This window comes from Agelaius phoeniceus, chromosome 6 (assembly GCF_051311805.1).
Source record: "Agelaius phoeniceus isolate bAgePho1 chromosome 6, bAgePho1.hap1, whole genome shotgun sequence".
In the NCBI taxonomy this organism is placed as follows: Eukaryota; Metazoa; Chordata; class Aves; order Passeriformes; family Icteridae; genus Agelaius; species Agelaius phoeniceus.
This window is the reverse complement of record NC_135270.1, coordinates 3,944,133-3,968,242: the sequence shown is the minus strand read 5'-3', so window position 1 is coordinate 3,968,242 and position 24,110 is coordinate 3,944,133. Positions and strand designations below refer to the sequence as shown.

The 24,110-nt window shown below is 44.2% G+C and overlaps 2 protein-coding genes across 2 annotated transcripts in view; both read left to right on the top strand.

Annotated features, from left to right (window-relative positions):
- The first annotated feature begins 1,374 nt into the window (after positions 1–1,374).
- Positions 1,375–14,237, top strand: LIN7C (lin-7 cell polarity scaffold C). Its single transcript, XM_054634209.2, has 5 exons — positions 1,375–1,511; positions 6,477–6,595; positions 7,671–7,742; positions 8,092–8,301; positions 10,797–14,237. The coding sequence occupies exons 1-5, from the start codon at positions 1,475–1,477 to the stop codon at positions 10,950–10,952; spliced, it is 594 nt and encodes a 197-aa protein (XP_054490184.1). The 5' UTR covers positions 1,375–1,474; the 3' UTR covers positions 10,953–14,237.
- Positions 14,238–21,732: 7,495 nt separating this feature from the next.
- Positions 21,733–24,110, top strand: part of LGR4 (leucine rich repeat containing G protein-coupled receptor 4) — a 74,911-nt gene continuing 72,533 nt past the window's right edge. The window contains exon 1 of the mRNA XM_054634689.2: positions 21,733–22,324. Coding sequence (XP_054490664.2) covers positions 22,140–22,324 — 185 coding nt within the window. The 5' untranslated portion in view covers positions 21,733–22,139. The remainder of the gene's footprint in view (positions 22,325–24,110) is intronic.

The window sequence follows — 24,110 nt, the reverse complement described above, 5'->3', positions numbered from 1 at the left end:
TTCCCATGGAAATGCACATGCAGCAGCCCTCAAACTGAGAGCAACTGACATGGAAATAAATCACAGAGAGAGGCGAGTACATCACTGCCACACTGGCGGACACTTGGAGACCTGTTGAGAACTCTTCTCTTTCAAAGCAAAAAATAGAAAATGTGCACAAAATCAAAGCCAAATGGGCAGAGTTCTACCCTCTGAATCAATTAGGAGCATATAAATACATGTTCTGAAGTAGTCCCCTACTCTTTTCCAGAAGAAACTCAGGCAGTAAGTATGTCATGCTTGTACTTGCAGTGATTTGAGACAGATGGCAAATTCAATGCATTAGCCCCACAAAGAGATTAAACTGGTGCCAAACAGGAAATACAAAGCACGTCTCGCATTTCACACAGGCAGAACCATATTCATGTGTGTATATATTTGTAGATATACATTACACATAGTAGACAATTTTATATACTGTTTGCTATATATAATTTTGTATTTTTATATATATCTATTTATAATATATTTATATACATATAAGTACATTTAAGTGTATTAATAAATTTACATATTTATATAAATATATAAATGTATAATATAGAAATTTATTATTTATTTTTATATATTCAATATGATATATTAATATATTAAAAATATATATTTAAATAAATTAAATATATAAATATATATTAATATATTAATATATATTTAAAATATATTTATACATTTTAAATATATATTAATATCTTAAAAATTATATATTTATATATTTATGTATTTTAAAATATTTACATATTAAAATTTATAAATTAATATGTTTATATATAATTTATGTATTTTTATATATGATATATTTTTATATAATCTATTTTTAATATATATATCTAGATGCAAGATATTATTTATATATATTTAAATATTATATATATTTGTAATATTTGTTATATAATACAATATTGTATAGTGGCCCTATAGAGTCCACTGTTTGAAGAAGTTGAAGAACTTTTCTGTCCCTGTGGACACTGTTTTTTCCGCAGTGTCAAAAACCTTGCTGAAGTCCAGGTAGACAACATTTCTCTCTATGAGTCTTTTTACGTACGTGTGTTTAACATTATTTACGTGTGTTTAACATTATTTACGTGTTTAACATATGTGCATATCCCGTCTCCAGGGGGGCACTCCGGGCGCACGGAAGGATCCGCCTCAGTGTGGCGTTGTGTCAATAGTCCTGAGTCTGGCTAAAGCATGGGGAACAAAACGGAGAGGACATTTCCCACGGCCATTCCCATCGGGATTTGGCATCGCACGGTGCAGAGGAGCAATGTCCAGGTACGCTGGCGGGCACTCGGGCAGCTGCCGGGACCCTGCGGGCCCGCACGGCCATGGGCGCTGGTCGTGGCTCCCCCGCCCCTCACGGGGCTCGGCCCCTCGGCCCGGCCGCCTCGCCCTTCCGGCGTTGCCGCGTCACTTCCGCCGGGCCGGGCAGGAGGAGATGGCGGCGCTGGGCGAGCCGGTGCGGCTGGAGCGAGGTGAGCGCGGCCGCGGCCCGCACGGGCGCTCCTCCGCTCTCCGCTCGGCCGGGCGGCGGCAGCCGTGGAGCCCCCGGCCCGGCCCGGGGCCACGGGGCGGCAGCAGCAGTGGCCGTGCCGCCCTCCCGGCCTGCCGCAGGAGCCCGGACGCGGCTCTCCGCCGGGCGCAGCCGCGGCTCGTTCGAACAGCTGATGGGATTTGAGCCGGGTGCCGTCGCTTCTGGCTCTTGGAAGCGTTTCGGTGGGGCCGAGCTGGTGGGCTTTGCTTTGTGCAGGCCCCGGAGGTTTTTCTCCGTTTCGGTTTGCCGCTGAGTTTCCGTGGGGGCACTCGCCTGAGGCCTTCTGTAGCTATGTGTGCTCTGCCTTGGCTGCTGTGAACACTTCAGCCTGCTCTTACTCAGCCTGCTGTCTCTCCGTGTCTGCTTCTCTCATGGCAAAACTTCATCTGAACACAGCAGAAGTCTTAGAGTTCTGAGTTCAGCCGGTTAGCTGTGTGTTAGGTATAATCCTTTACTTCTTTTGTAGAAGACGGCTGACACATGCAGGGATCCTGCTACATTTGTTCATGATTGTCTTCTGTTACCCTCTCATATTTATTTTCACCCCATTTTTTCTAGTATGTAGTCTTAATTTGTATTGTCAATACATGTGCTGTGTAACTGAAATTAAGAGCAAAATAGATCAAGTATAGAACTTAGTTGTGTACTTTTGTGTAGTATGTTTGAGAGATTTATCCACGGTTTTTAGGAAACAATTATAAGTTTCCTTCAGTGTGGTGATCTGGTACTGTGTAAGGTCCACAGATGCTTTTATAACAATATAGATGATTGCTTTGTTGGTATGCATTTAGGACAGTAGGGACTGGAAAATGAAATTTACATGGGAAACGATTATTGATCATTAGAAATCATGTTTTTGAAAAGGAAAACAGGTGAAGTAGAGGTGGTTGATTGCTCTGACTTTTCCCCCTACCATTCCCACTAGCAGCACCACTTTTGCTCTTGCTGCTAGATGTGTTTCTGTGGGTGTATAACACACTGTACATACCCACTTCATTTTTCTGCTGCTGTTGTGTTACCTGCTGAGGAGCTCAGTTTTTCTTTTTTTGCCAGCCTGCTTCCCATCCCACCCGGGAACCTCTTGAGCTGTGTGGTTGGCCTGTAAACAGTGAGTTATGTAAGGTCTCTGCTTCACACAGCTCATCTACTGTCTCGGCTCAAAGCTTGTTAATTAGGGCAGCTGCTGCAGCAGTGGATTAGTTGTGCTTGGGAGGTCTGCAGATTTAAGGCTCAGGTCCCATCCTTCAGCTCATTACCCTGCCACTGTGCCCTGTCCCTGAAAGCAAACAAATCTGCAGAGTTACTTCGGGATCAGTGGAGCAAAGGAGCTGTTTGGTCTTCAGGCATATTGGTCTTTTTAAGGAAAGAAGAAAAAGAGAGCCCTTTATAAAAGCAAGAGCCTTATTTACAGAAATAGGTAACTGTTGATTGTGTGGGGGTTGACTGCACCTAAACTAATGATGAGTCATAATTAGTTTGAAAGTGAAAGTCACTCATGTTGTTGGCATATAGCACAAGAAAAGAGAGAATAGTGTAGAAATGAGCTGATTTTAAATCAGTACCTTATGCTTACCACGAGGGCCACTGGAGATTCTTGTACAGCACCTCCCCAAGTCACCAGAGGGCAGGAATGAAACCAGAGTTACCATTTCAGTCCTTCTTACAGTGTAGTGGTGATGTGCTAGCTGTACACAGAGCTCAGGAATCTAGAATGCTTGCACCTAAGCAGTGCACCTGATTAATCAGGAGTGTCTGTGAGGGTGCTGTGTTTTTCCTCTTTCTGTGTCTTGGTCACACATGCCATCTTGCTGGCTTTTCCCCCACCACATTCTTTTAGTTTAAATGTGTTCTTTTTTTCAGGATTTCCATCTAGTGATCCCAAAAAATTATTTGTGAAGAGCAGGCAGTGTGGTATAAAAAGTAAGAAAAGGTGAAAAGAAATCTATTATATGTATGGATTCTTTTTTACAGTTAGTTTTATGGTTTGGGTTTTTTAAATTATCCACCTCTGGAGCTACATCTGTGTCGATCCTTGTTGGAATCCATCACCGGGCCACTTGTGTGCTGTTCATTTTGGTCTCTGGTGCTGAACAGTTGGCTGAGCTCTGGTGTCTGTGTTGTGAGGAAGACAGCTCTCAGCTGGTCATATTCCAGCTAGTCATTCAGGAGGAAGCAAATTACCTCAACACAGTAGTCAGCAGGCTTTTCTTGAAAACTGAAAGAAGGTGTATTTTGCCCCTTATTCCCAGCAAAACTCTTTTTTTCCTAAGGCAGTATTGCTGGGATATAATGAATATTCAGCTTTTGACTGGTGGTGCCCAGTGCAGTTCAGTAGGAGAAAGCTGTGCTCAGTTGCACTTCCACTCTGGTACAATGGGATCCTCTCAATAACACACAGCAGAACAGCTGCTGGGAGCACAGTGTCCTGCTGGTGGGATGTGCTGTCTCTGTCTCTGAGCAAGAGCTGTGGTGTGATAGATAGTTTGAGCACTGAGGATCTGACTCATGCTGTGTCTGACTGCTCTGAGTTTTTACTTCATACCAATACTTTGGTCCTTTGATCTGAAAACACTTTTATATTGAAGTGTGTTCCTTTGCTTTAGTTTCACCTAAAATGAATCCAGTTCAGTGCATCCTAATCACTTTTTGAAAAGCTGATTCTGTGTTCTTAGTCTGTAGTTAATGAAAGACAGGGCTGGTTCCCAAACAAACCAATTTTACCTTAGGGTGAAAAGTGCTGTGTCATTAATGTTTAGTCTGTTCAGAGATACAGGTAGGAGGCATATCTAACTTAATGACAAAACATGAAGGTGGAAAAAAGATAAATTAGCACTTGGAATTCTGCTGTCTTCATTTCTCCAGCTACTCCTTGTATCAGTTCATTCTTGTCACCATTTAAAGTTTCTTGCAGAATCCTAATCAAATTGATAGCAAGTTTGTACCTCTTACATCTTAATGTGATTCACAGGCCATAGGCTCAGGAGTGGCTACATGGGGCTGTAGCCTCTATGTGCATGTAATAATTATTTGTCTGCAAACATCTGCAGGTACTGAAATGAATGATAGTGGTGCTGTAGTTGGTAGATAAATGACAATTGGTCATTAATCCGTGGAGTGCTGTCAGGTTGGAAGTGCTGCTGTTTCCATTTGATCATAGCTCTTCAAGTTGGTCAATGGGCTACTTGATGAATGAAGTGTTATGTTCATCAGTACTGCTGGTGCTGAGCACAGGGGTTACTAAGAATGTTGGTGATTTTGTATCATCTGGAATGTCTTTAATTTCACCAACTGTTTTGGATTTCGAATGAATTACTAAATATATATTGGGAAGTAAGCTGTAAATGTGGGGGTTTTTTTAATTTTCCAGTTACACAGATAGTAACTGTGAAAAATGTGTTCTCTGTAGAACAGGGGATTATTAGTAGCTCATTTAGGTTTTGATATTGCATTGCTCTGGATAGCTGATGCTTATAAAGCTTGGAAATGCTTGCCAGAAAGCACCAAGTTCTCATGGCACATGGAAATATATGGCCATGTTAACTATCATCAGAAATAATTTGAGTCTTGGGGCTGTGGTACTTGAGTGTTTCCCCATGAAGGATTTGTTTCCAGTGCATGGCTGAGCAGTCTGTGTGCTTCAGGTTTGCCTTGTTCACCAGCTGCATGGCCTGGGTGTGTTTGATAATTCATGCCATGGACAGAGCACTGCTGTGGGCTGTGTCCTGATTTCAGAGCATGCACCCTGCTACCTCCTCATCCTGTTACAGAACTGGTCTCTTTTTACACTCCTGTTGCAGAGGTTCATGGCTTTTGCACCTCCTCTGTGCTGCCGTGGTACCGCTGAGTAGGTGTGCATTCACATGAAAAATGAGTACCTAGAGGTTAGTTACAGAAAAAAGGAAATAGTGCCTTTGGGACTAGCAGTGTTCCAGACTTCATCCTGTTCTGAAATGATCTGTGCATCATTTTATGCAGTAGATTAATCACTGCTTTTTTGTCTTTGTGATAAGGAAAGCAATCCTTTCGATCTGCTTTTCCAAGAGACTGTCCTAGTTCTGTTCAAGGACTCCTCTGTGTTTCAGAATGATCACTAATGTAACAGTTTGGAAGTACAAGTGAGGGATGGGAATGTATTCTGCTCTCTGGTGCTGCCAAGAGAATGTCACATTGCATTTGGTGCCTGTCCTGAGTCATTCTGGTCTGGAGTCAAATCCTTCATGGGAGTTCATTACACAGAGCAGCATTTATGAGAAAATGGACAATGCCAACTCTTAGGAACAAATTTCAAGGAACTGGAAGAGGCTTGGGGTTCAGGATTCTAGACTATGGGGATGTTGTCTCTCAGCTGAGAATATAAAAAGGAGTTCTGCTGGTTTTATAAGCACTTGAGGAGGGAAAGGAAATAGGCCAGATGGTTTTCAGCCCTCTTCTATGGGCAGTATTGAGTATACCTTATTGAGCTGATTTTTGAATATAAAAGGGACATTAGCATATTTGTTAATATTAAACTATTATAATATTTCATAATGAGCGTATTTAATATAATTAATATTAAGCATATGTTAACAAAATGCCATCCACTGAGTATTATGAAGAGTACACTCCCAATACTTTAATACACATACCAATATTTCAGTCCTCTGAGGACAGATTGGATTGCCTTTGCAATATGCATGTCAGTGTTGTCCAGATATGTCCAGGTTGTTTTTGTGGCTGATTTATAACAGGCTGAAGTAGTGTTTTATTGTAGCCTTTTGTAAAGACATGGTTTTATGGCTAACAAAACTTAAAGCATAGTTTTAAAGTGTATGCAAGTGCACACACACAGACTGCTCCCTTAATTAAAAAAAGATACCTTGAGATTCCTCAGGCATTCCTCATTACTAGTGCTTTATTTTTTTCATAGACATCTGCAGAGCAATTGAATTGCTGGAAAAGTTACAGAGAAGTGGAGAAGTGCCACCACAAAAGCTACAGGCTTTGCAAAGAGTTCTGCAGAGTGAATTCTGTAATGCTGTAAGAGAGGTAAGTTAACTTGATGGAACAGTTACCTTCAGTCCAAGTCCAGTATGATTTACTTTTTGCTTTTTGTGCTCACTACAGTAAGCTGATTTTGAACTTGATAAAGCAGCATTTAATTTACAGAGCTTAACAGAACAAGCCTTATTTTTAAGTAATTTCAAAATAAAATAATTTGGGACACCATAGGTGTATAAAATAATGGCTTAGTAGCAAATCACTTCTTAAAGGTTATTTTGAGAGTCTGTCCTTACTGGCAGCTAGCAGGATGTTTTCCAGTTGGTTTGTAAGAATAGACAAAGTACCAAATGCTATTTTTAAGCCAAATCCACAGCATCTTTAGGTGGAGTCTTGTGCCACCTCATCTTCATCCCAAGTATTGTTTTGGAGACTTTTAGGTGATTGGATGTGCCTTGCTATTGCTGTTGCTTATGTTAATACATAAGCAGCATGATGATAACATCTGGAATGATTTTTAAAGAACCTGTTTGTACACACAGGTGTCATGTTGATGTTTTCATGCCATTGAGGACACTGTACTTGTTGCTTAGCAGGTACAAGTGGTTGGCAGGGAGATGAGATGTGGGTTAGCCTGCAGTGGAAGCACCTCCCTAGCATTAGTATCCTTATTGTCTCTGTGTTTTCAATCCTTGTTTTTCCCTAAGATGCTCAGTTAGTTGCTCAAGTTGAAGGAAACTTTGGGAGCTTTTGGGGAAGGATGGGCAATCAGCAAAGCCTTGAAGAGCAGCCCTGAAGTGTTTTTGTGTGCATCCATGTTGAACAATTCCAGCTTGAATCCAGCAAGAGAAAATACCTGGAGTGAGGTGTGGCAGCCCAGCCATGAGCATTCCCTGAATACTGGTGGGAGGGGAGCCTTGGGCTGAGACTGAGCAGCAGAAATACTGAGAGAGTTGTTTCTTCAGAGAGTGTTAGATGGCCTGTTCTTGTTGTGAGTCAGGGAGCAACATTGGAGGTGTGTGCTTTTAATGTACAGTTTTGAGTTGCACCTGATATTTTGTTACATGACCTAAGCAGGAAAATTATCTGTTTTACTCATGCTGGAACTGTTTTGTCTCTAAAGGTGTATGAACATGTGTATGAAACTGTGGATATCAGCAGTAGCCCCGAAGTCAGAGCTAATGCAACAGCAAAGGTAAAAGCCAAACCATAACTTGCAAAAAATACAGTAGTTCATTACTTTAGAAGCAGAAGGTGATATACAATTCAAAAGGCTATTATCTAGATGTCTGATAAAATGGATAAGCTTAACGGGTTATTAAAAGGTATAACAAGACTCATGGTTTTTCAGTTTCTTTCATTTCAGTTTTATTCTTGGAGTTCTGAATTTTTCATGCTAGTGTTGGTAGGTAGGGAGTTAATTGTCTCATTTGTCTTAACATGTGAGTACTTTGAGATGAAATACATTTTCAGCCTGCTCACTGTGCCTAGCTAAAGGGACTGTTTCCAATTTCCTATAAATGAGAAAATCTTGTTTCTCACAGGCCACAGTAGCTGCATTCGCTGCTAGTGAAGGTCATTCTCATCCCAGAGTGGTTGAACTACCCAAAACAGAAGAAGGCCTTGGCTTCAACATTATGGGAGGCAAAGAACAAAATTCTCCCATTTATATCTCTCGGATTATCCCTGGAGGCATAGCTGACAGACACGGAGGCCTGAAACGTGGAGACCAGCTGCTTTCTGTCAACGGAGTGGTAGGAGCTGCTGTTCTCTTTCTGTGTAGCAGTGGCTGCTTGTTTCCACTTGAGGGGGCACAGAGAACACATGGCACAAGCTCCTTGTTCTTCTGGTCTTGGCAAAAGACTCTCTTTTTGCCCTCCCAAAACAAATTTGCTTAGGTTTCTGTGGAGTTGTGTGCACTGAGAGTTCTGGGATTGTGCTTTGGTTACCTGTCTCAAAAAGGAGCTGTACTATCTATATTAGTATTTCAGGTTCTGAGGGGTTGTATAAATGTAGTCAGAGAATTTTGTAAAATACAAGCTGCCTTCCTTTTTAATCCATGTTTCGTGATGCAGATTTCTACTAATAGAGTTTTCTGCACCTTCTGAGGTTGGAAGTAAATTATGCTATGTTGCTTTTGGCTGACCAGATTCTTATTTTTCCATAGTGAAAATGCTACTGCATGATGAAAGCTGTAATGAGATGGAACTACAAGGTGGTGTTACCTTGTATGGTATTTTTTTATCCTTCCACTTAACTATACTGAGCCTCAGAAGCAAGCTTTTTACTGTGTTGTAAGAACTGTGTGTCTCAAGTGCTGATGTGATTTTTTTTTTTTCCTTGTAAGCATCCTCTTCTGAAGAACCAAAAATATAAAAAGTAAAACAAAGGGAGGCTGGAAAGGAAAGGTTATGGGCAGGCTTTGACTTGAGACAGCTTTCAGTCACATGCATGTAAAATATCTCCCAAACACTTCCTTTTATTTACAGAGAGGCTCTATGCAGGCTTAAAATTAATATTCTTATTACATCTGTAAACCCAGTTTTATCTTAAGACTGAGGATCAAACTAGGTTCTGGGGGGTTTTGACTCCTGAAAGGAATAGTGCCTGGGCACAGATCCTGGGTGTCTGTACTCAGGAGCTCCTGGCTGGCACAAACCTCTGGCATACCTGACTGTCACCTGGGACTCCAGCTGTCCTCTCCAAGAGGCAGGAGAGAAATCAGCTCTACTGATGCAACTGTGCTTGCCTTTGCCTTCTGTTATTGGGGAACATTTTGGCACTGGTGCCAAACTGCCCTCAGATGGGGCCTTCCTCACCCACAGAGTCTCTTAAGGACAGCAAAACCACCACCCCACCCCAAACTGAGCCTGATCATCAGGCAGCTGGGACAGCTAGCAATGGCTCTCTGTGTGCATGCACATGTATAAATATATATGTAGCCCTGGTAAGAATACAGCAAGTGCAGAAATTGCTGTTAACAATGCTGCTGTATTCAGAAAATCCTTGCCATCTGATATTTACAGGTGGAATCATCATAATACATGACTGGCATTTTCTTGTGATTGTAATTTATACTTCAGTAATAATAATAGAAAATGCCACTGCCAAGACTGCAGGGAATATGACTGAAAAACAAGTTCATTTTTTTCAGGTGGGAGATCTCTAGTGTACTCCAGAATTTAGGTGTTTTCATAGAATTCAACAGCTCTACAAACCTTTTATTACCAGTTTTAAACAGAGCAGCCTAAACATCCTGTTGAATAACAAAAAGGAAAACATTCAGATGTATGTGGTTGTCTAAGTCTGGTAGAAGAGAAGTAACTTGGGGTTTTTTAACTGTTGTTTTTCTTTCTATAAGTAACTTTACAGTAATGGGGAAGCCCAACAGGTACATCACCTGCCTTCTAGCTTCCAATAGCACCAGTGGGAGGTGGGCTTGGAGTGGTCCTGTCAGTGTGTTTGATAAGTTTGGCAGCAAGAAGTGTTGCTGATAAAATACCTGCTGTGCAGGAGCGTATTGGATGCCATTTTTGAAAAGTGTTGCTTAAAAATTCTAATGAGATGAATCTAGATAACAGGTAATCTAATATAATTCTAAGAAATTCTGAGAGTTGGTATAGGAAAGCATTTTTATTGTGGTCTTCTGAGTTGGGTCAGGCTATTGATAATGAGTTGAGAGGAAATTAACTGGAATGGTGTGGGTTTGCTGGGAGACAAGTGGAGCAACACACTGCATGTTAGTTACTCCATTGCAAGCAGCCAGCATGCACTGCTCTGCCTTGTTGTGATGCCAGGTAGCACCAAGAGGGGCAGTTACCTTGCAGCTGGCTGTCTCAGTTTATGTAGCAAATTGAGGGTGGCTGCTACATTTAAAATGCGTGCAAAAAAATAAAATGAATATTGAATTTTAAGTAAGCTTTCTCCTGAAGCTTTTGGGTTTTGAGTGTAATTTCATAATCAACTGAGGTTATCATTGCGGCATTTTCAGAATTGTTCAGCATAAATTAAAGATGTTTGCACTATTCTTTTGCTAATATTAAAGAGCATTTTTATCCTCACCTCACTTGGTTTGTTCAAATGTAACTCCCGAAATTGTGTTACCTTGTCCTTATGCAGTCTTGAAAATAGGGTACATATAAATCAATACATCAATATAATGGCTTATGCTTATATAGAATTGTACACAGAGTGTAAGAATCAGTTTCCATGTGTGCCTTACTAACAGTGGCTGGTTTGTGCTTCACAGAGCGTGGAAGGGGAGCACCATGAGAAGGCAGTGGAACTGCTGAAGGCAGCTCAAGGCAAGGTGAAGTTGGTCGTGCGATACACACCAAAAGTCCTGGAAGAAATGGAGTCAAGGTTTGAAAAGATGAGATCAGCAAAACGAAGGCAGCAAAATTAACACTGTGTGCAATAACTTAAAGAGAAAATATATATTCCTTTTGCATTTTGTAGTTTCTTTGTGACTCGGTTGAACCAATGCCTGTCCTCAAACCCTGTCCTTTTCATAGCATCGGGGAACAGTTGAGGTGGGAGGGACTGGATCTAGTCCATGCCCCGTTGCCCAGCTGAGAGGAGGGCCAGCTGGAGCAGGTTGCTCAGGAGTGTGACAAGCTGAGTTATTCAATATCTCTAAGGATGCAGACTCCAGAAGATGTCTGGGCAGTCTGTTCTAGTGTTTTGCTCTCCCTTACACTATGAAGATCCATTCCTATGTTTAAGTAGAGCTTCTGTTGTTTCCACTTGTGCTCCCTTCCTCTTGTCCATCCTTAGATTTACTGGGAAAAGTTAGGCCCTTCCTTCACTCCTCCCTCTCAGGCATTGGCACAGACTGGTGAGATCACCTGAGCCCTCTCTTCTCCAGGTGAGAGAGACAATCCCAGCTCTCCCAAGTTCTCCTTGTCTGTAAGATACTCCAGTCACTTCACCACCTTTGTGGCCCTGAACTGGATTCACTCTCGTGTGCCCGTTTCTGTGTTGGGCTGGGGAGCCCAAAGCTGTCCCAGTGCTCAAGCTGTGTCTCAGGAGGACTGAGCAGAGGTGAAGAGTGCCCTCTCTCAGCCTGCTGGCCGTGCTCCTTCAGTGCAGAGCAGGGCACTGTGGGGTTTCCTTGCTGCAGGGGCCCCTGGTGCCTCCTGGCTCGCTGCTGTTCCCTGCAAGGCTGTCTGCAGCTGCTCGCTCCCCAGTCTGTGCTGCTGGACAGGGCTGTTCCCCCCATGTAGGACTTTGCACTTTGCTGACCTTTGCCCGTTTCTCCAGCCTGCTGAGTCCCTCTGAAGGGTTTGCTGAGGGTGATGTGTGCCAGCCCCTGGGCTGGTGTTAAAAACCTGCAGAGTGTGAGCCCCGGCAGGGCCCTGGTGGGGGCTGGTACCCAGCAGGACACTTGGCCCCTGAGCACAGCAACCCTCAGCAGCTCAGCCAGTTCCAGAATGTCTGCAGTCTCCTTGTGCCCCATGGGTTAGGAGGAATGTGTAGGTTTAGAATGGCCTGAAATGCCCTGGGGAAGCATTTATGGTGATATTTCTCATGGCTTTTTTAGTAAGTCTTGTGTCGGACTTTTAAGTGACAAAGTGAATTTACAGATTTTTTTCAAAGGCTTTTAATAAGACATAGTTGTACAATCAGCATCCCTTTTTTCCTGCTTTCTTTTGACATTGCTTAGCTTAGAATCGGCTGGGGGTTTTGCTAACTGACATTTTTTAAAAGAAGAAGATTCTTATGTAGCAGTATTTTGGCACTTTTCTTAGGGATATGTTGTATGTCAACTACAAAATGTAATCACAATCTACTGTGTAGCTGGTAACAATACCAGGTTTTGTAATGGTTTTGGTAAGTACATTGTTTTTACACTTCTGCTAAATTATAATTCACTACTCTGGAAATTGTATTACCTCTCCTGTAAATAATTTACAGTTGGTGTTCTTATATAATGATGTTGTAATAGCCAACATTTACAAATTTGCAACAATCATTCCTGTAATTTACATTATTTTGTACTAATTTTAAAGCAGTTATGGGGAAAAACATGATTGCTGTTTGCAGTTCTGGATTGACTCTCTAGATGTATTTTTATATTGAGAAACAGAAGATATGTAAATGCAGTGTGAAACAAGTCCAGATATTCCCCTGACTTTCTGCTGTGTAAAAGAATTATTCATCTTAATTGTCATACCATTCTTGTCTTTCTGTTATCTTCTATTGTAGTCTTAGTTCCATATTGAATGTATTGCTTCTGGAATTAGTACCTAAATTACTGATTGCTGTTGAGTCTTATATGCCAGGTTACTGTGACATGTCAGCTTGTCTGGGGTTTGAGTACTGACTGCTTCTGACTTGGGGGATTCTTGTTTGTACTGCACAATCACAACTGCTCAGTGAGGACATCTCCATCTGTGGACAACTACTGTCTTAGCTCATGGATTCTTGATGGTGCCATGGGTTTTGTGTACCATTTGGAAAATTTCTGGACACAGATCTACTTTTGGGAACTTGGAAGGTTTGATGCTGTACTTGTGTAGTTCAGGTTCTGGGTTTGGGTCTTTAACTACACCTTTTAAAGAGTTAACTTCCTTTTCTGCTGGGTATCAGTTCACTTGTATGGCAGCTATGCATACATCCTAATTGACTGTTAGTAATTTGATTTTTAGAGGCTTAAACTGACAAGTGCAGTTCTTGCTGTGTGGCTAATCCCTAGTCTTATTTCACATGAAGCAATATGTGAAAGAAGGGAAAAAGGTTAGTAATCTAAAAATGACAGCTTGAAGCTTGTGCTTTGTCAGTTGATCTATTTGAACAGAAATTGTGGTTGCTTTGGGCAGGTGAGAAATGTGACTGCTTTCTGCATGTCTGTAAGCATGGTGAGCCTGCAAAGAGACCTTTGGGAGATACTGGTAATTTGAAAATGCAGTATAAATATTTATCAGTTAGATGACATTGAGCACTGAATTGCATGGTTGGTTTTATGTCATAGGCCTCTTTCAAAAGGCCTCATGTTGCTGATACAACCATGTTGTTGAATTGTCTATTTTTATGGAACAGCTAATGTTTAAAGTATTGAGACCAAAATCACTAGTTAGACCAATTGTGGATGTGTTTTAATTTAATTGTGAATTAGTAGAGATATGTTTTAGAGCCATAGATAAATATATATATTACAGAAAGGTATGGATACAAGATAGGAATGTTCATTTTACATACCATGTCCCTTGTATTACTGAACAGGGTGTGTTTTGTTACTCTGATGGAATATTTACTTCACTGCAGCTAGAGCTGCTAAATGCAGTAGCATTTTGATTCTGAATTGTAGCATTTGGTTCTGGTTTGGCAACCACCACAAAATGTGGAGAGGTGTACCTGGGCATATAAATAGTATGTATAGAGTTTGATAAAATCTTTTTAAATTGCAGTAACAAAAAATAATTAACAGCCAGCTAATTAATAATCATCTTTGATGCTACAAGAACCCTTTATTAATAAGGAAAGGGTTGATTAAAATATGCCTAGAAACCTGATCTCTGTTACTACTGAGCAGTGCCTGTACTGTGTTAATCTGCAGTCCCTACACACTTCTCACACATGGGTATACCAACATATTAAGAACTGTCATTTCTGCAAGTGACTTCTGCATCTGTTGTGCTGTGAAGGATCTTTGCATTTATCAACAGAAAAATAAAAATTCAGTCTCACACCATCGTGTTTGTATGTTTTTCTTCTGACTTTTCCATTTCGTGTCCAGGTTCCAGACTACTTTAATTGGCTGTTTATAGTCTCTAGGGCACAACATAAACACCTGGGGGTGTTTGGGCATCCAAAGAGAGAAACTTGAAATCTCTGCTCTGTTGTCTCCTGGTGGCTTTTGAATTGTCCCTTTTCTACCCGTGTTTGGTGATTTGCTGGGGAAGGAGTGCTATAAAGCATCTGTAATAGTTAGAACCTTTTGCATTTTTGAGAAGTCAGCTACATAAACTCAAAGATGCATATTATTATTCTGAGTCAGATATTACCTTTCAGTTGTTTGAATCAAGCATCTCATTCTGGGTCAGATATTTTAATTGTTTGAATCAAGTGTCTTTAAATTTATGAGATTGAATTTCTGTAAGTCCTTCAAAGGACAGTTTGTAGTGTTGTTGGTAAAATGTTTCAGGAGTTATGAACTGAGGTTGACATAGAGAAAATGCTTCAGTTTTGAATGTAAAACAAGTTGGGGTTTTGTTGATTTTTTTTTTTTCACATTTAAGTAGGCTGGACTGTGATTTGAAAATACATGGAGAGATGGTACGTCAACATTTGATGTAGATGATAGGAAATGAAAACACATTTTCAGTTTTATTTAAAAACGAAGTAGCTATTGTGTCCCATCTTGTGCCAGTGAAAACAAAAAAGGAAAGCTGGAATTTAATTGGTACAAGGAAAGGGAGGTAGGTAAACACTGGAATTCCAGGGGAATGGTGGATAAGGTGCAGTTGGAGTTTCTCTGATTATTTGTCTTATAAAATCCTGGTGAGAAGTTGATTTCAGAGGTAAGTGTGGTCTGCAGTGTTCACTTTTACAGAGGAGCTGTCCCAAGTCTGGAGAGTCTTGTAGGCACAGAGTTTGTGGTGCTTGGAGTGGGGCTGATCCCAGATTGGCTGCAGCTGTGCAGGACAGGTGAATGCTATTGAAGGTGAGGGGACATGGAGTGCCCAGGGGTGCTGAGCAATCACACAGGGAGCAGAGGGCACACAGTTTTAATTCTAAACTGCCCTTTAAAATTAAGTTAGAAATAATTTCAAGCTTTGATGCGTTACTGTTTCCTGTTGTTTTAGAGACAATTCAGGTTTCGAGTGACAAAGTCATGAAAAGTAAAACAAGCTCTGCATTCCTCACCTTGGTTGGCTTTAATTGTGTGGTTGGTTGGGATTTTTGGGGGCAGGGGTGAGTAAATTGGGCATTGTATTGGTAGCCAAAGGTTTAAACTAAGTCTGCACAGTTGCATGCTGACAACTTCTTTCCCACCCCTCAAAACAAATCCCTTCGCCAGCACAGCTGTGCAGGTGCCTCTGCCCCTCAGGTAAGAGAAGTGCCACCAGGGCAGTGGTGGCAGTGTCCCTGTCCCTGCCTGTGGCAGGGGGTGAACTGTAAGGTTCCTTCCAACCCAAACAATCCCATGGTCAGGCTGCCTGCTGCTGCTCGGGGTTGGCTGGGGGTGGGAAGCAGGGGAAGGTGTCTGAGAAATGGGGGCTTGATGCTTTCTGCCTTCCTCCTGCTTTCATACGGGAACACTGAGGTGTTTTGTGCTGTCTACTTACACTGCAGTGCCCTAAAAGGTGCAAAATACAAACTAAAGCCTGTTCTTTTATTACAGAAACTTTCTAGCTGGAATACAGATTGACATGAATATTGGACTAAACCCTGAATTTATTTTCCAGTAGTTTTGTCATAAGTTGCTTTCTAATTCCTGTATAGCTACCTAATTTCAGCCGATGACTGGGTTAGAGTGACAAGATATAGTTAATTTGTTATGATGCTATTACTGTGTCCCTCTTTTTTCAAGGGGAACACATGGTACTGGAGAAACTCCAGAGTAAACTCTAGACAGCAGAAGACCTGACCCATCTAGGCTGAAAAAACTTCAACAACAAAAAAAGAACAAAATAATGAAAATAACAACCCTCCCCGGACACTTTTTGAGCTGTCCTCTCTTTTGGCTTTGCTCTATCCAATTAACAGAAGGTTGGAATAAGTTGCCTCTTTTAGCTGTGGTACAACATCTCATTTCTACTGGCAGCCCAGCTTGCTGCATTTCAGAGGCGTCTTTTGGAATAATGGAGCAAGGATCCAATCAACAGGCCAAACTGCAAAACGCTTTTTGCTGTGGCTCATCCAGGTAATGCATGCACAGGGACAGGTAATAGAGACTCTCTACCATTGGAAGTTAAGCATAGAAAATGTCATATTTATTCATAAGCAATTTTTCAATTAGTTTTCTCTCAGAATTCTATTTAACTTGTATGGTTTTTCTTCAGTCTACATGTGCTGTTTCTAAACTGTGGATTTTAGTGGTCTTGCTTGTCCTCATTAGTTTTTCTTGTTTTACAGAGGCATGAAGTAGGTATTAGGAAACAAATTTCCTGGGCACATTTTTGACTCTACCAAAATATTTTTTCTCCCCAATAATTTTCTGAAGTTTTAAATTGCTTCTGTATTTGCTCTATACCAAGGTTTGGCTCTTTACCATCATTTTCTTAACAAAGCTTTGAACTTGACTGAGCCTTTCTTTTGTCACTTGTTTCCAGAAGTGACTTTCAGTTCTACTTCACCTGAGTAGAAGTTTCAGCCTTTTTTGTGGCAAGAAATATATTTCCATTTTAAAGAGAGCTTGTTTTGTCAGTGCAGCTATTCCAGAGCGATCTTTCTCCACACACAGCAGCTCTGTGTCATGTTCTCCAGCATAACTAATTTCCTGGTGTCGTGGTTTAACCCCAGCCAAAGCCAGCACACCGTGGAGGCAGAATCCAAGTGCTGATTGAATTTCCCAGCACTGTGGGGCTTAGTAGAAGCAGCAGCAGCTTTTGCTGTGATGCCTCTTTGACAGTTTGCATGAATCCTTCAGGCCCATTTCCAGCCCCTTGGAGCTTATTTTTATCACTAGACAGATAAAATTTCAAGCTGCTCTAAACTGCATAGTAAACCGGGTCTGGGCTGTCCTTAGGGAGGGGAACAGCCCTTGGGGCACATCCTGCCACATCAGCATTTCTGATGGAGGATGGTTGGGATGTGTGAAACCAGGGGTGAAACAGCTCACCTTGCAGGACTAACACATTGACTGCGTTTTTATCCCAATTTAGAAATTAAAACCTCCATGCAAATCCCTGGTTTTTCTCTAAAGTCTAAGAAATTCTTACAGGAAAACAAAGTTTTATCACAACTATGATCTTCACATTCCCATTCCCCTGCCATCCTCTCCCCTGCACAGCTCTAGCAGCAGGAGTTCTGATGCTCCAGTCTACCTTCACTTTGTATTTATTTTTGTGTCCATGTTTCACGTGTTAATCTGCATGCTCTTCCACATCAGACTCCCATTCAATCCAAATGAATTTGTGTCTCTGAAGTGGGGTTTTGTCAGAAGTGAGTACATTGCTGGACAGTATTGTGGCAATAGAAGGAAAAAAATGCCATGTCCATACTTTTGTATTTTCCCTCTATGTTTCTCAAGATTTCCTGATGCCTTTTCACCAAATGTCTGACAAGTTTCAAAGCCCTGTGCCTGTACATAAAGCACCAAATCCTGGAGGTGTTTCACAGTAATAAATCAGTTTATGGTGCTTCCCGTTTTCTCTGAAGAAGAACAGAGAAGAGTTTCTCCACAGCTCAACCAAAATGAGCTAGTTTTATCTATTTTTTTATTGACTTGATAGTTTGACCCTCATCTTCTTCACCTTGTTTAAAGCACACCTCAGGATTTTTCTCTTTTTTGCAGGTTTTTTTGGGTTGTGAGGTTGTTTTTTTTTTTAATTTAATTTAATAAGCTAAATGTTGCCTTATGCTGTATTTTGGGGGATGCTTCTTGGGATTTGTGATTTTAAGGATTGCTTCAGACCAGATTTTTAAATTATGGTAATTTCAAAATCCACAGTATAATTTTTAGTTAAATAGGTCATTTAGTAAAATATGGCCATATTTTTTAAGCTTAAAAATATCTTAGCATGTAGATCTTCCTTACAAAAATAAACTTCACAGAAGATGCTAGGGTTTTATTTATTAAGGAAAATAAAATGAATAAATGCCTGCAAGTAGGTGTCTGCCTAAGCAGAAAGTGAGAGAAATGGGAATTGTTGATGGAGAGGAGAGAGTAGTGATCCATCATCAGTACCAGCAAGGGAGAGGCAGAGGTTGAAAAACTAAAATTAATACTTTGCCAGTGTGAGTTCCAGACTAACTGGAAGCAGCAAAGCTCTATTGGCTGGATAAAAAGGGGAAGTGGATTGCTCCTAGGACAGGAGTTTCAAATGTGGTGACTTTTGAGAGCTGCACTGAGGAAAGAAATGTCAAGTGGTGCTGCTAAAAGAAAGAGAAAAATTGAAATCAGGCAAGGATAAGGAGGAAAAGCTAGACCATTCCAGTGCTTCAAAGCATGCAGGGAAATAAAAAAGCTCTGCTGTTCTGCTTTTACTGGGGCCCTTTTGTCCAGAGAACTTCTGGGGACACTGTAGGGTACCACTGCTGCTGTACAGAGTAACTCCATGCTACTGTTTGTCTTCCAAAATCCAGGCAGGCACCGAGGGCCATTTCTGCTCCCATTATCTTTGCTTAGTGAAGTGAGACTATTTGCAGAGTGATTGTAAGTGCTTTGCTATTTTTCTTTGCCAGTAGTAGAAGAAAAAGGTCACTTTTTCTTGTGGGGATTGGTTTGGATCTGTTTTGTTGCAGGAAGTTGAGAGAACTCCTTTGAGTTTTTTTTCCCCTTCTGCTCTGGCTGCTGCTCCTCCTCTGCTATCCCTGAGCACAGGCACAGAAAGTGACATGAATGCATGGTGGCTTTGGCCCTGACATTTCTTAGAACAACATGGCTTTGACAGCAGCATTTCTCTGCCAAGAGCAGCCAGGGAGGACAAAAGATAACCCAGTGTCTGTACTTACAACAAACATTGGTTCTTCTATAGCACACAGGGGTAGCTTCCACTTTGAGAACTTTGTATTTCTCACAAGGTACAGGACAAGCACACAGCCTGTTAATTAAGGGACCTCACTTTTTCACAGGTAAGTGATGATGTTCATGGAAAATCAGCGCATCAGGAACAGGATTCCTAAATGCAAGAAAATAACCATTTTTGCAACGAGATAAAATAATCATAACATTTTTAGAAGGGTTGAAACACTTAAGAAAAGTTGAAAAATGATGAGAAATGTAGGAGATGGTGGTGGTGGTGGCTGGAGGATCTGTATTCCTAGGGTCCTCACTGTGCACTGTACTTTCTTGGGCACAGACGATTTTAAATATTCAGATCCCTACCATTGACATGCCTGATTTTTAATTTTCACCAAGTGACCATTTTTAAAGCAGAGACATCTTGCTTTTTTTTTCCCTTTACCTCAGTCAGCTCAAGAAAGGTGTGATCAGCACAGAGCTCAGCCCTGCACGGGGTGTCCTCTGGGACGTCAGTGTTGTCACAGGGAGCCCTTGGAAGGTGAAGTGTGAGGGATGAGCTCCTCACCTGCTGGCTGAGCAGCAGTGCCAGGCCAGGGCTGCTGTGGACACTGTCTCTGCACTGTGTGACGGGGCCTGCCTCATCCCTGGCCTCTCTGCCTTACCACCTATTTGCAGGTATTCAGGATTTCTCATATACAACTGCAGGAACTTGGAGTGAGTGCCACCAGGCCATGGGAGACCCTTGGACAGGTGCTTTGACTATGGACTAAGGCTCAGTTACCACTGCACATCTGCTCCTGCCTTTAGGGGAGCTGGTAGAGCTCTGTGTGTGCAGGGTGGTGGGGTTCAGCCCATTCCTGCTGTGGCAGGGGCAGGTGGTCAGCCACTGAGCCCTGTCTGTGCTTCTGTCATTGATTTACCTGCAGGATGGACAGAAGGGTGTTGTGGGATCATATCTACAGGTAAATGGACATGTACTGGATGAACCAGCCTGATCTGTGGGATCACATCTGCAGGAAAATGGACATGTATTGAATGAAGGGTGTTGTGGGATTATATCTGCAGGAAAATGGACATGTACTGGATGAACCAGCCTGACCCTGTGGGATCACATCTACAGGAAAATGGACATGTACTGGATGAACCAGCCTGACCTTCTGCAACTGAAGAACGAGGTCATCTTTGGGGATAAAAAAGCTGATGATGTAAGAAGAAGAAGAGTTGCTGACAGGCAAAGGGGTGTCAGCCCAAGTGAAATGACACTTGCAGCTTCTACCAATTAGAATAAGAGAAAGATGTGTGCTGCCTGGTGGACAAAACAGCTGCCAACCAGGAGATGGTCACAACGTGTGACTGTGTAGACCTAAGGTAAGAAGTAAATAACGTTTAGAAGCACAACAGCTTTTGCTTGATTCACATTGTATCTGCAGCGTCCTTTGTCTTCTCTCCTCAGGGTCCCTGCCTAGCTGCTGGGGTTTGGGGGCTTTTTGGGCTGGGCTTTTTGGGCTGGGCTTAGCATCCAGCCCAACACGTGAAGCAGGTGCTGTGGCTGTGCACCAGAGCATGAGCCTGTGCCCCAGCCAGGTTTTCCCCAGCTGGATCTGCCGGCTCAGAGCAGGCCAGCACTGAGAGGTTACCCGAGGACTGCTGTGACATCCTGTCCTGGTTTAGGGTAAATCTGGGAGAAAAGCAGTGATTGTGGTGATTGCCTGCGGGGCATGGTGCGTGAGTGAGCGAAGCTAATGCGGTAGGCTCATTCCTGGTGGTGGCTGCAGGGTAGAAGCGTCCAAAAGAAAGCGTTTAAAAAAAAGTCAGGTGATGGAGGGCACTAACGACGAGGTTAGATAGGGTTTCTGTTTTGTTTAGTGCTGTTTTTAAGGTAGTTAGGGGGAAAGGAGGCAGACGGGCACAGGTTTGGTAGCGATGTGTGAACTGTACAGGTACCACGCAGCAGGTACCACGGCAGTGCTTTGTGCGGGAAGGGAACAGTTCTTTCACAGCAAACCGGTTCTGAGGAGAGCCTAAGCTCAGTCACTACAGCTTTGGGAACAGCAGTGAGAAATGCTTTTGTGTCCCTGGGGCAGCCGGACCGCATGGCCCCCGTGCTCCCTTCCAGGGCATGGGTGGGCCATGCTGGGAATCCTCCGCTCCCGGGCCCTGAGCAGGGCGGCTTTATCTCCTGCCGTGCATTGTCTGGGCCCGGCTGGGGCCGGTGCCTGCGGGGGGACGCGGGCCCAGGCGCCCGCCCGCTCCTGCCGCGGTAACGCAAGGGCTGGAAATGGTGTCCTGAGGTGCCGGGGCCCGGCGCTGCCCTGGTTCGCAGGCCGGCCCTGCCGCGGCTCTGCCCCGTTCGCTCGGGTTTCCTGGGCCCGGGGGTCCCGGGGGTCCCGGCGCCGTGAGGGAGCGGCCCCGGGGGGCGGCGGCCGCCGGGGAGGAGGGCGGGGCTGCCAGCGCCGGCCCCGCCCCTCGCGCCCGTTGGTTGCGGCCCGGCTGTGTTTTGCATATTCCCCACCCCGTGCCGGCTCTGCTCCAATGGGAGCGCGGGTGCGGCCGTCTCATTAGCATACGCACCTCTGCCCTGGGCGCGGAGCCGCCGCGGCCTCAGGACCGAGCTCCGGGAGGGGCGGGAGCGCCAGCGGAGCTACCGGGGCCGGCCCGGCACCGCCACCGGCACGGCCTCCCCCGAGCGCTGCCTGCGCGGCTGAGATGAGCGGTGGCGAGCAGCGCTGCGGGCTGTGCACGGGGCAGGCGGGCGGCGGAGGGCTGACTTCCCGCTGAGGCAGCCCCGGAGCCGCGCCGGACGGAGGAGCCCCTTTATTTTGAATTTTTTTGTCGTTGTTGTTTTTGGTGGGTTTTTATACGTTTTCCCGGCGGCCGGCCGGGCTCGGTAGGCGGAGGGCGCCAGCGCAGAGCCGCAGGCCGAGCCGGGCCGGGGGGGCTGGGCGGCCGGCGGGGTCGGCGATGCGGTGCCTCGCTCTGCTTGGCCTCGTCGCCTGGGGCCTGGGGAGCTGGGCCGGACACAGCGGCGGAGCGTCCCCCCCGCCCTGCCCGGCCCCGTGCAGCTGCGACGGCGACCGCGGCGTGGACTGCTCCGGGCGGGGGCTTGCGGCCGTGCCTGCGGGACTCAGCGCCTTCACGCACGCACTGTGAGTCGGGGCCGGGCCGGGCGGGCAGGTAGCCGGGCGGGGGGAGGCACCACCGGCGGCGGTACCCCCGGCAATTGCGGGTGTGCGGGGGTTGCTGCGGTGTGGGTCTAATAACGCGGCCGGCTCCGGCGCCGCCGCGCTCCCCGGCCGAGCCGCGGTGCGGCCTCCGGGCAGGGCCCGGCGCTGCCGGGGCAGGTGAGCTCGGCAGGGCCTGGGGCGGCTCCGGGCGGCCGAGGGGAGCCGGCCGAGCCCGAAGGGAGCGGTGTAAAGGCTGGGAGGAAGGCGCTCGGAGCCTGCGGCGGTGAAAGGCGAGGCTCGGGGGTTCGGTGGGGCCCGAGTCGATGCCGGTGCCGTCCTGAGGCGGGGGGGAGCTGCTGCCCTCGCTCGGGTGTGTTTGTGTGTGTGTGTGCCTCAGCGTGCGTCCGCGCCCCGGGTCGCCTTTCTCCTCGTTCCTCTCTAGAAACTGGTTGCCATTGCTGGTTAGTTTGCTCCCCAAAGTTAAAGGCGTTTTCAGCCCGAAGGACGCGTGGTTAAATACGGTGCCTTCGCTTTTACAAAATGGTAAAGCACAGGGGAACCTTGGAAAAAGCCAGCATAGCCAAACATGGGGGTTTGTCGAGTTTTGCTCGTGAATGAAGAAAAACAGAAACTCTTCAAAAAAACCACCATTTTATCCACTATTCTATGGTAATGTTGTAAAGCAGGCAGAAACTGGTAGGTCTTGTGTGGCGTTTTGGTAACTTTAATAATAGAATTTTAATTGAGGAATGAGCACGGTTCTGTAGAGACATGACCGGGGAGGGATTTGCAGCTTTCAATACGGTAGCTTTGCTAATCCACAAACCTGTTAAGTTTCACAATAAAACCTGTCAGTCTTGCCCCACTTCTCAGCGCAGATTTCACAGGGTGGAGCAAGGTCTGGTATGGGCCAGTGGTCAAGTCTGGTATTACTAAAGCTTTGCCGTGTTTACAGCGTGTCATCCAGCACACTACGGCAAACGATAGTGCGACGTTTCACATCGGTACTGAATCGCTGTTTTGTCAGAACACAGCAGAGGTGTATGCCTTGGAAAATTGCATTCTTTTCTTTGTCTTTGTTTGCCCACGCTTAATATGCGGAGGGAGTCTGATTCATAGTTACTGGGTGTTTAGTTTACTGAGGAGGTTTCCAATTTCTCCTGCATATTTGGATTGTTTCTTTTACTTGTTCAGGCTGGGTGGAGAAAGATTACTGGGCCTTTTTTCTTGTGTACTAGTTGATGAATGGTAGAAGCTGCATCTGGTCTCAGTTGTTATCTGTGCTTAAATATTTTGTTCCTTTTTTGTGCTTATAAGGTGTTAAGTGGGACCTCGATTTGTGGCATTTTTCCTGTGGAAGAAATGGTGGTTTCTGAGTGTTTGGAGTAGGGAGTTAGACGCTGCCGTCATGAACCCTTGGAATTACTGCTAAACAGTCTTCTCTTCACAGATAAAACAGGGAAGTTACCCAAATAAATAAGGTGCTTGAAGTCTCTCTGGTAAAAGCTGCATTTAAGCATAAGATTTTATGGCTCCTACATCGTCTGGCTGTCTTATAAAATAGACTGGTACATCCCTGAGTGTCTGCAACATGACATAAGTTGTCTAATGGGCACAAGTCGCCATAGCCAACACTCGTTAGAGAGAAAACTGCCGAAGAGTTTCATTTTGTAAGTTCCTCCTTACTGTGCAGGTAAATTTCACACAACCAGCTCTAAGTTCCTCCTTACTGTGCAGGTAAATTTCACACAGGCAACGTGACACTTAT

Excerpts from the sequence above, each read along its gene's own strand:
- LIN7C (XM_054634209.2), top strand. The coding sequence starts at position 1,475 with ATGGCGGCGCTGGGCGAGCCGGTGCGGCTGGAGCGAG. Across the intron at positions 6,596-7,670 it reads TCTGTAATGCTGTAAGAGAG|GTGTATGAACATGTGTATGA; the intron begins GTAAGTTAACTT and ends TTGTCTCTAAAG. Across the intron at positions 8,302-10,796 it reads TGCTTTCTGTCAACGGAGTG|AGCGTGGAAGGGGAGCACCA; the intron begins GTAGGAGCTGCT and ends TGTGCTTCACAG.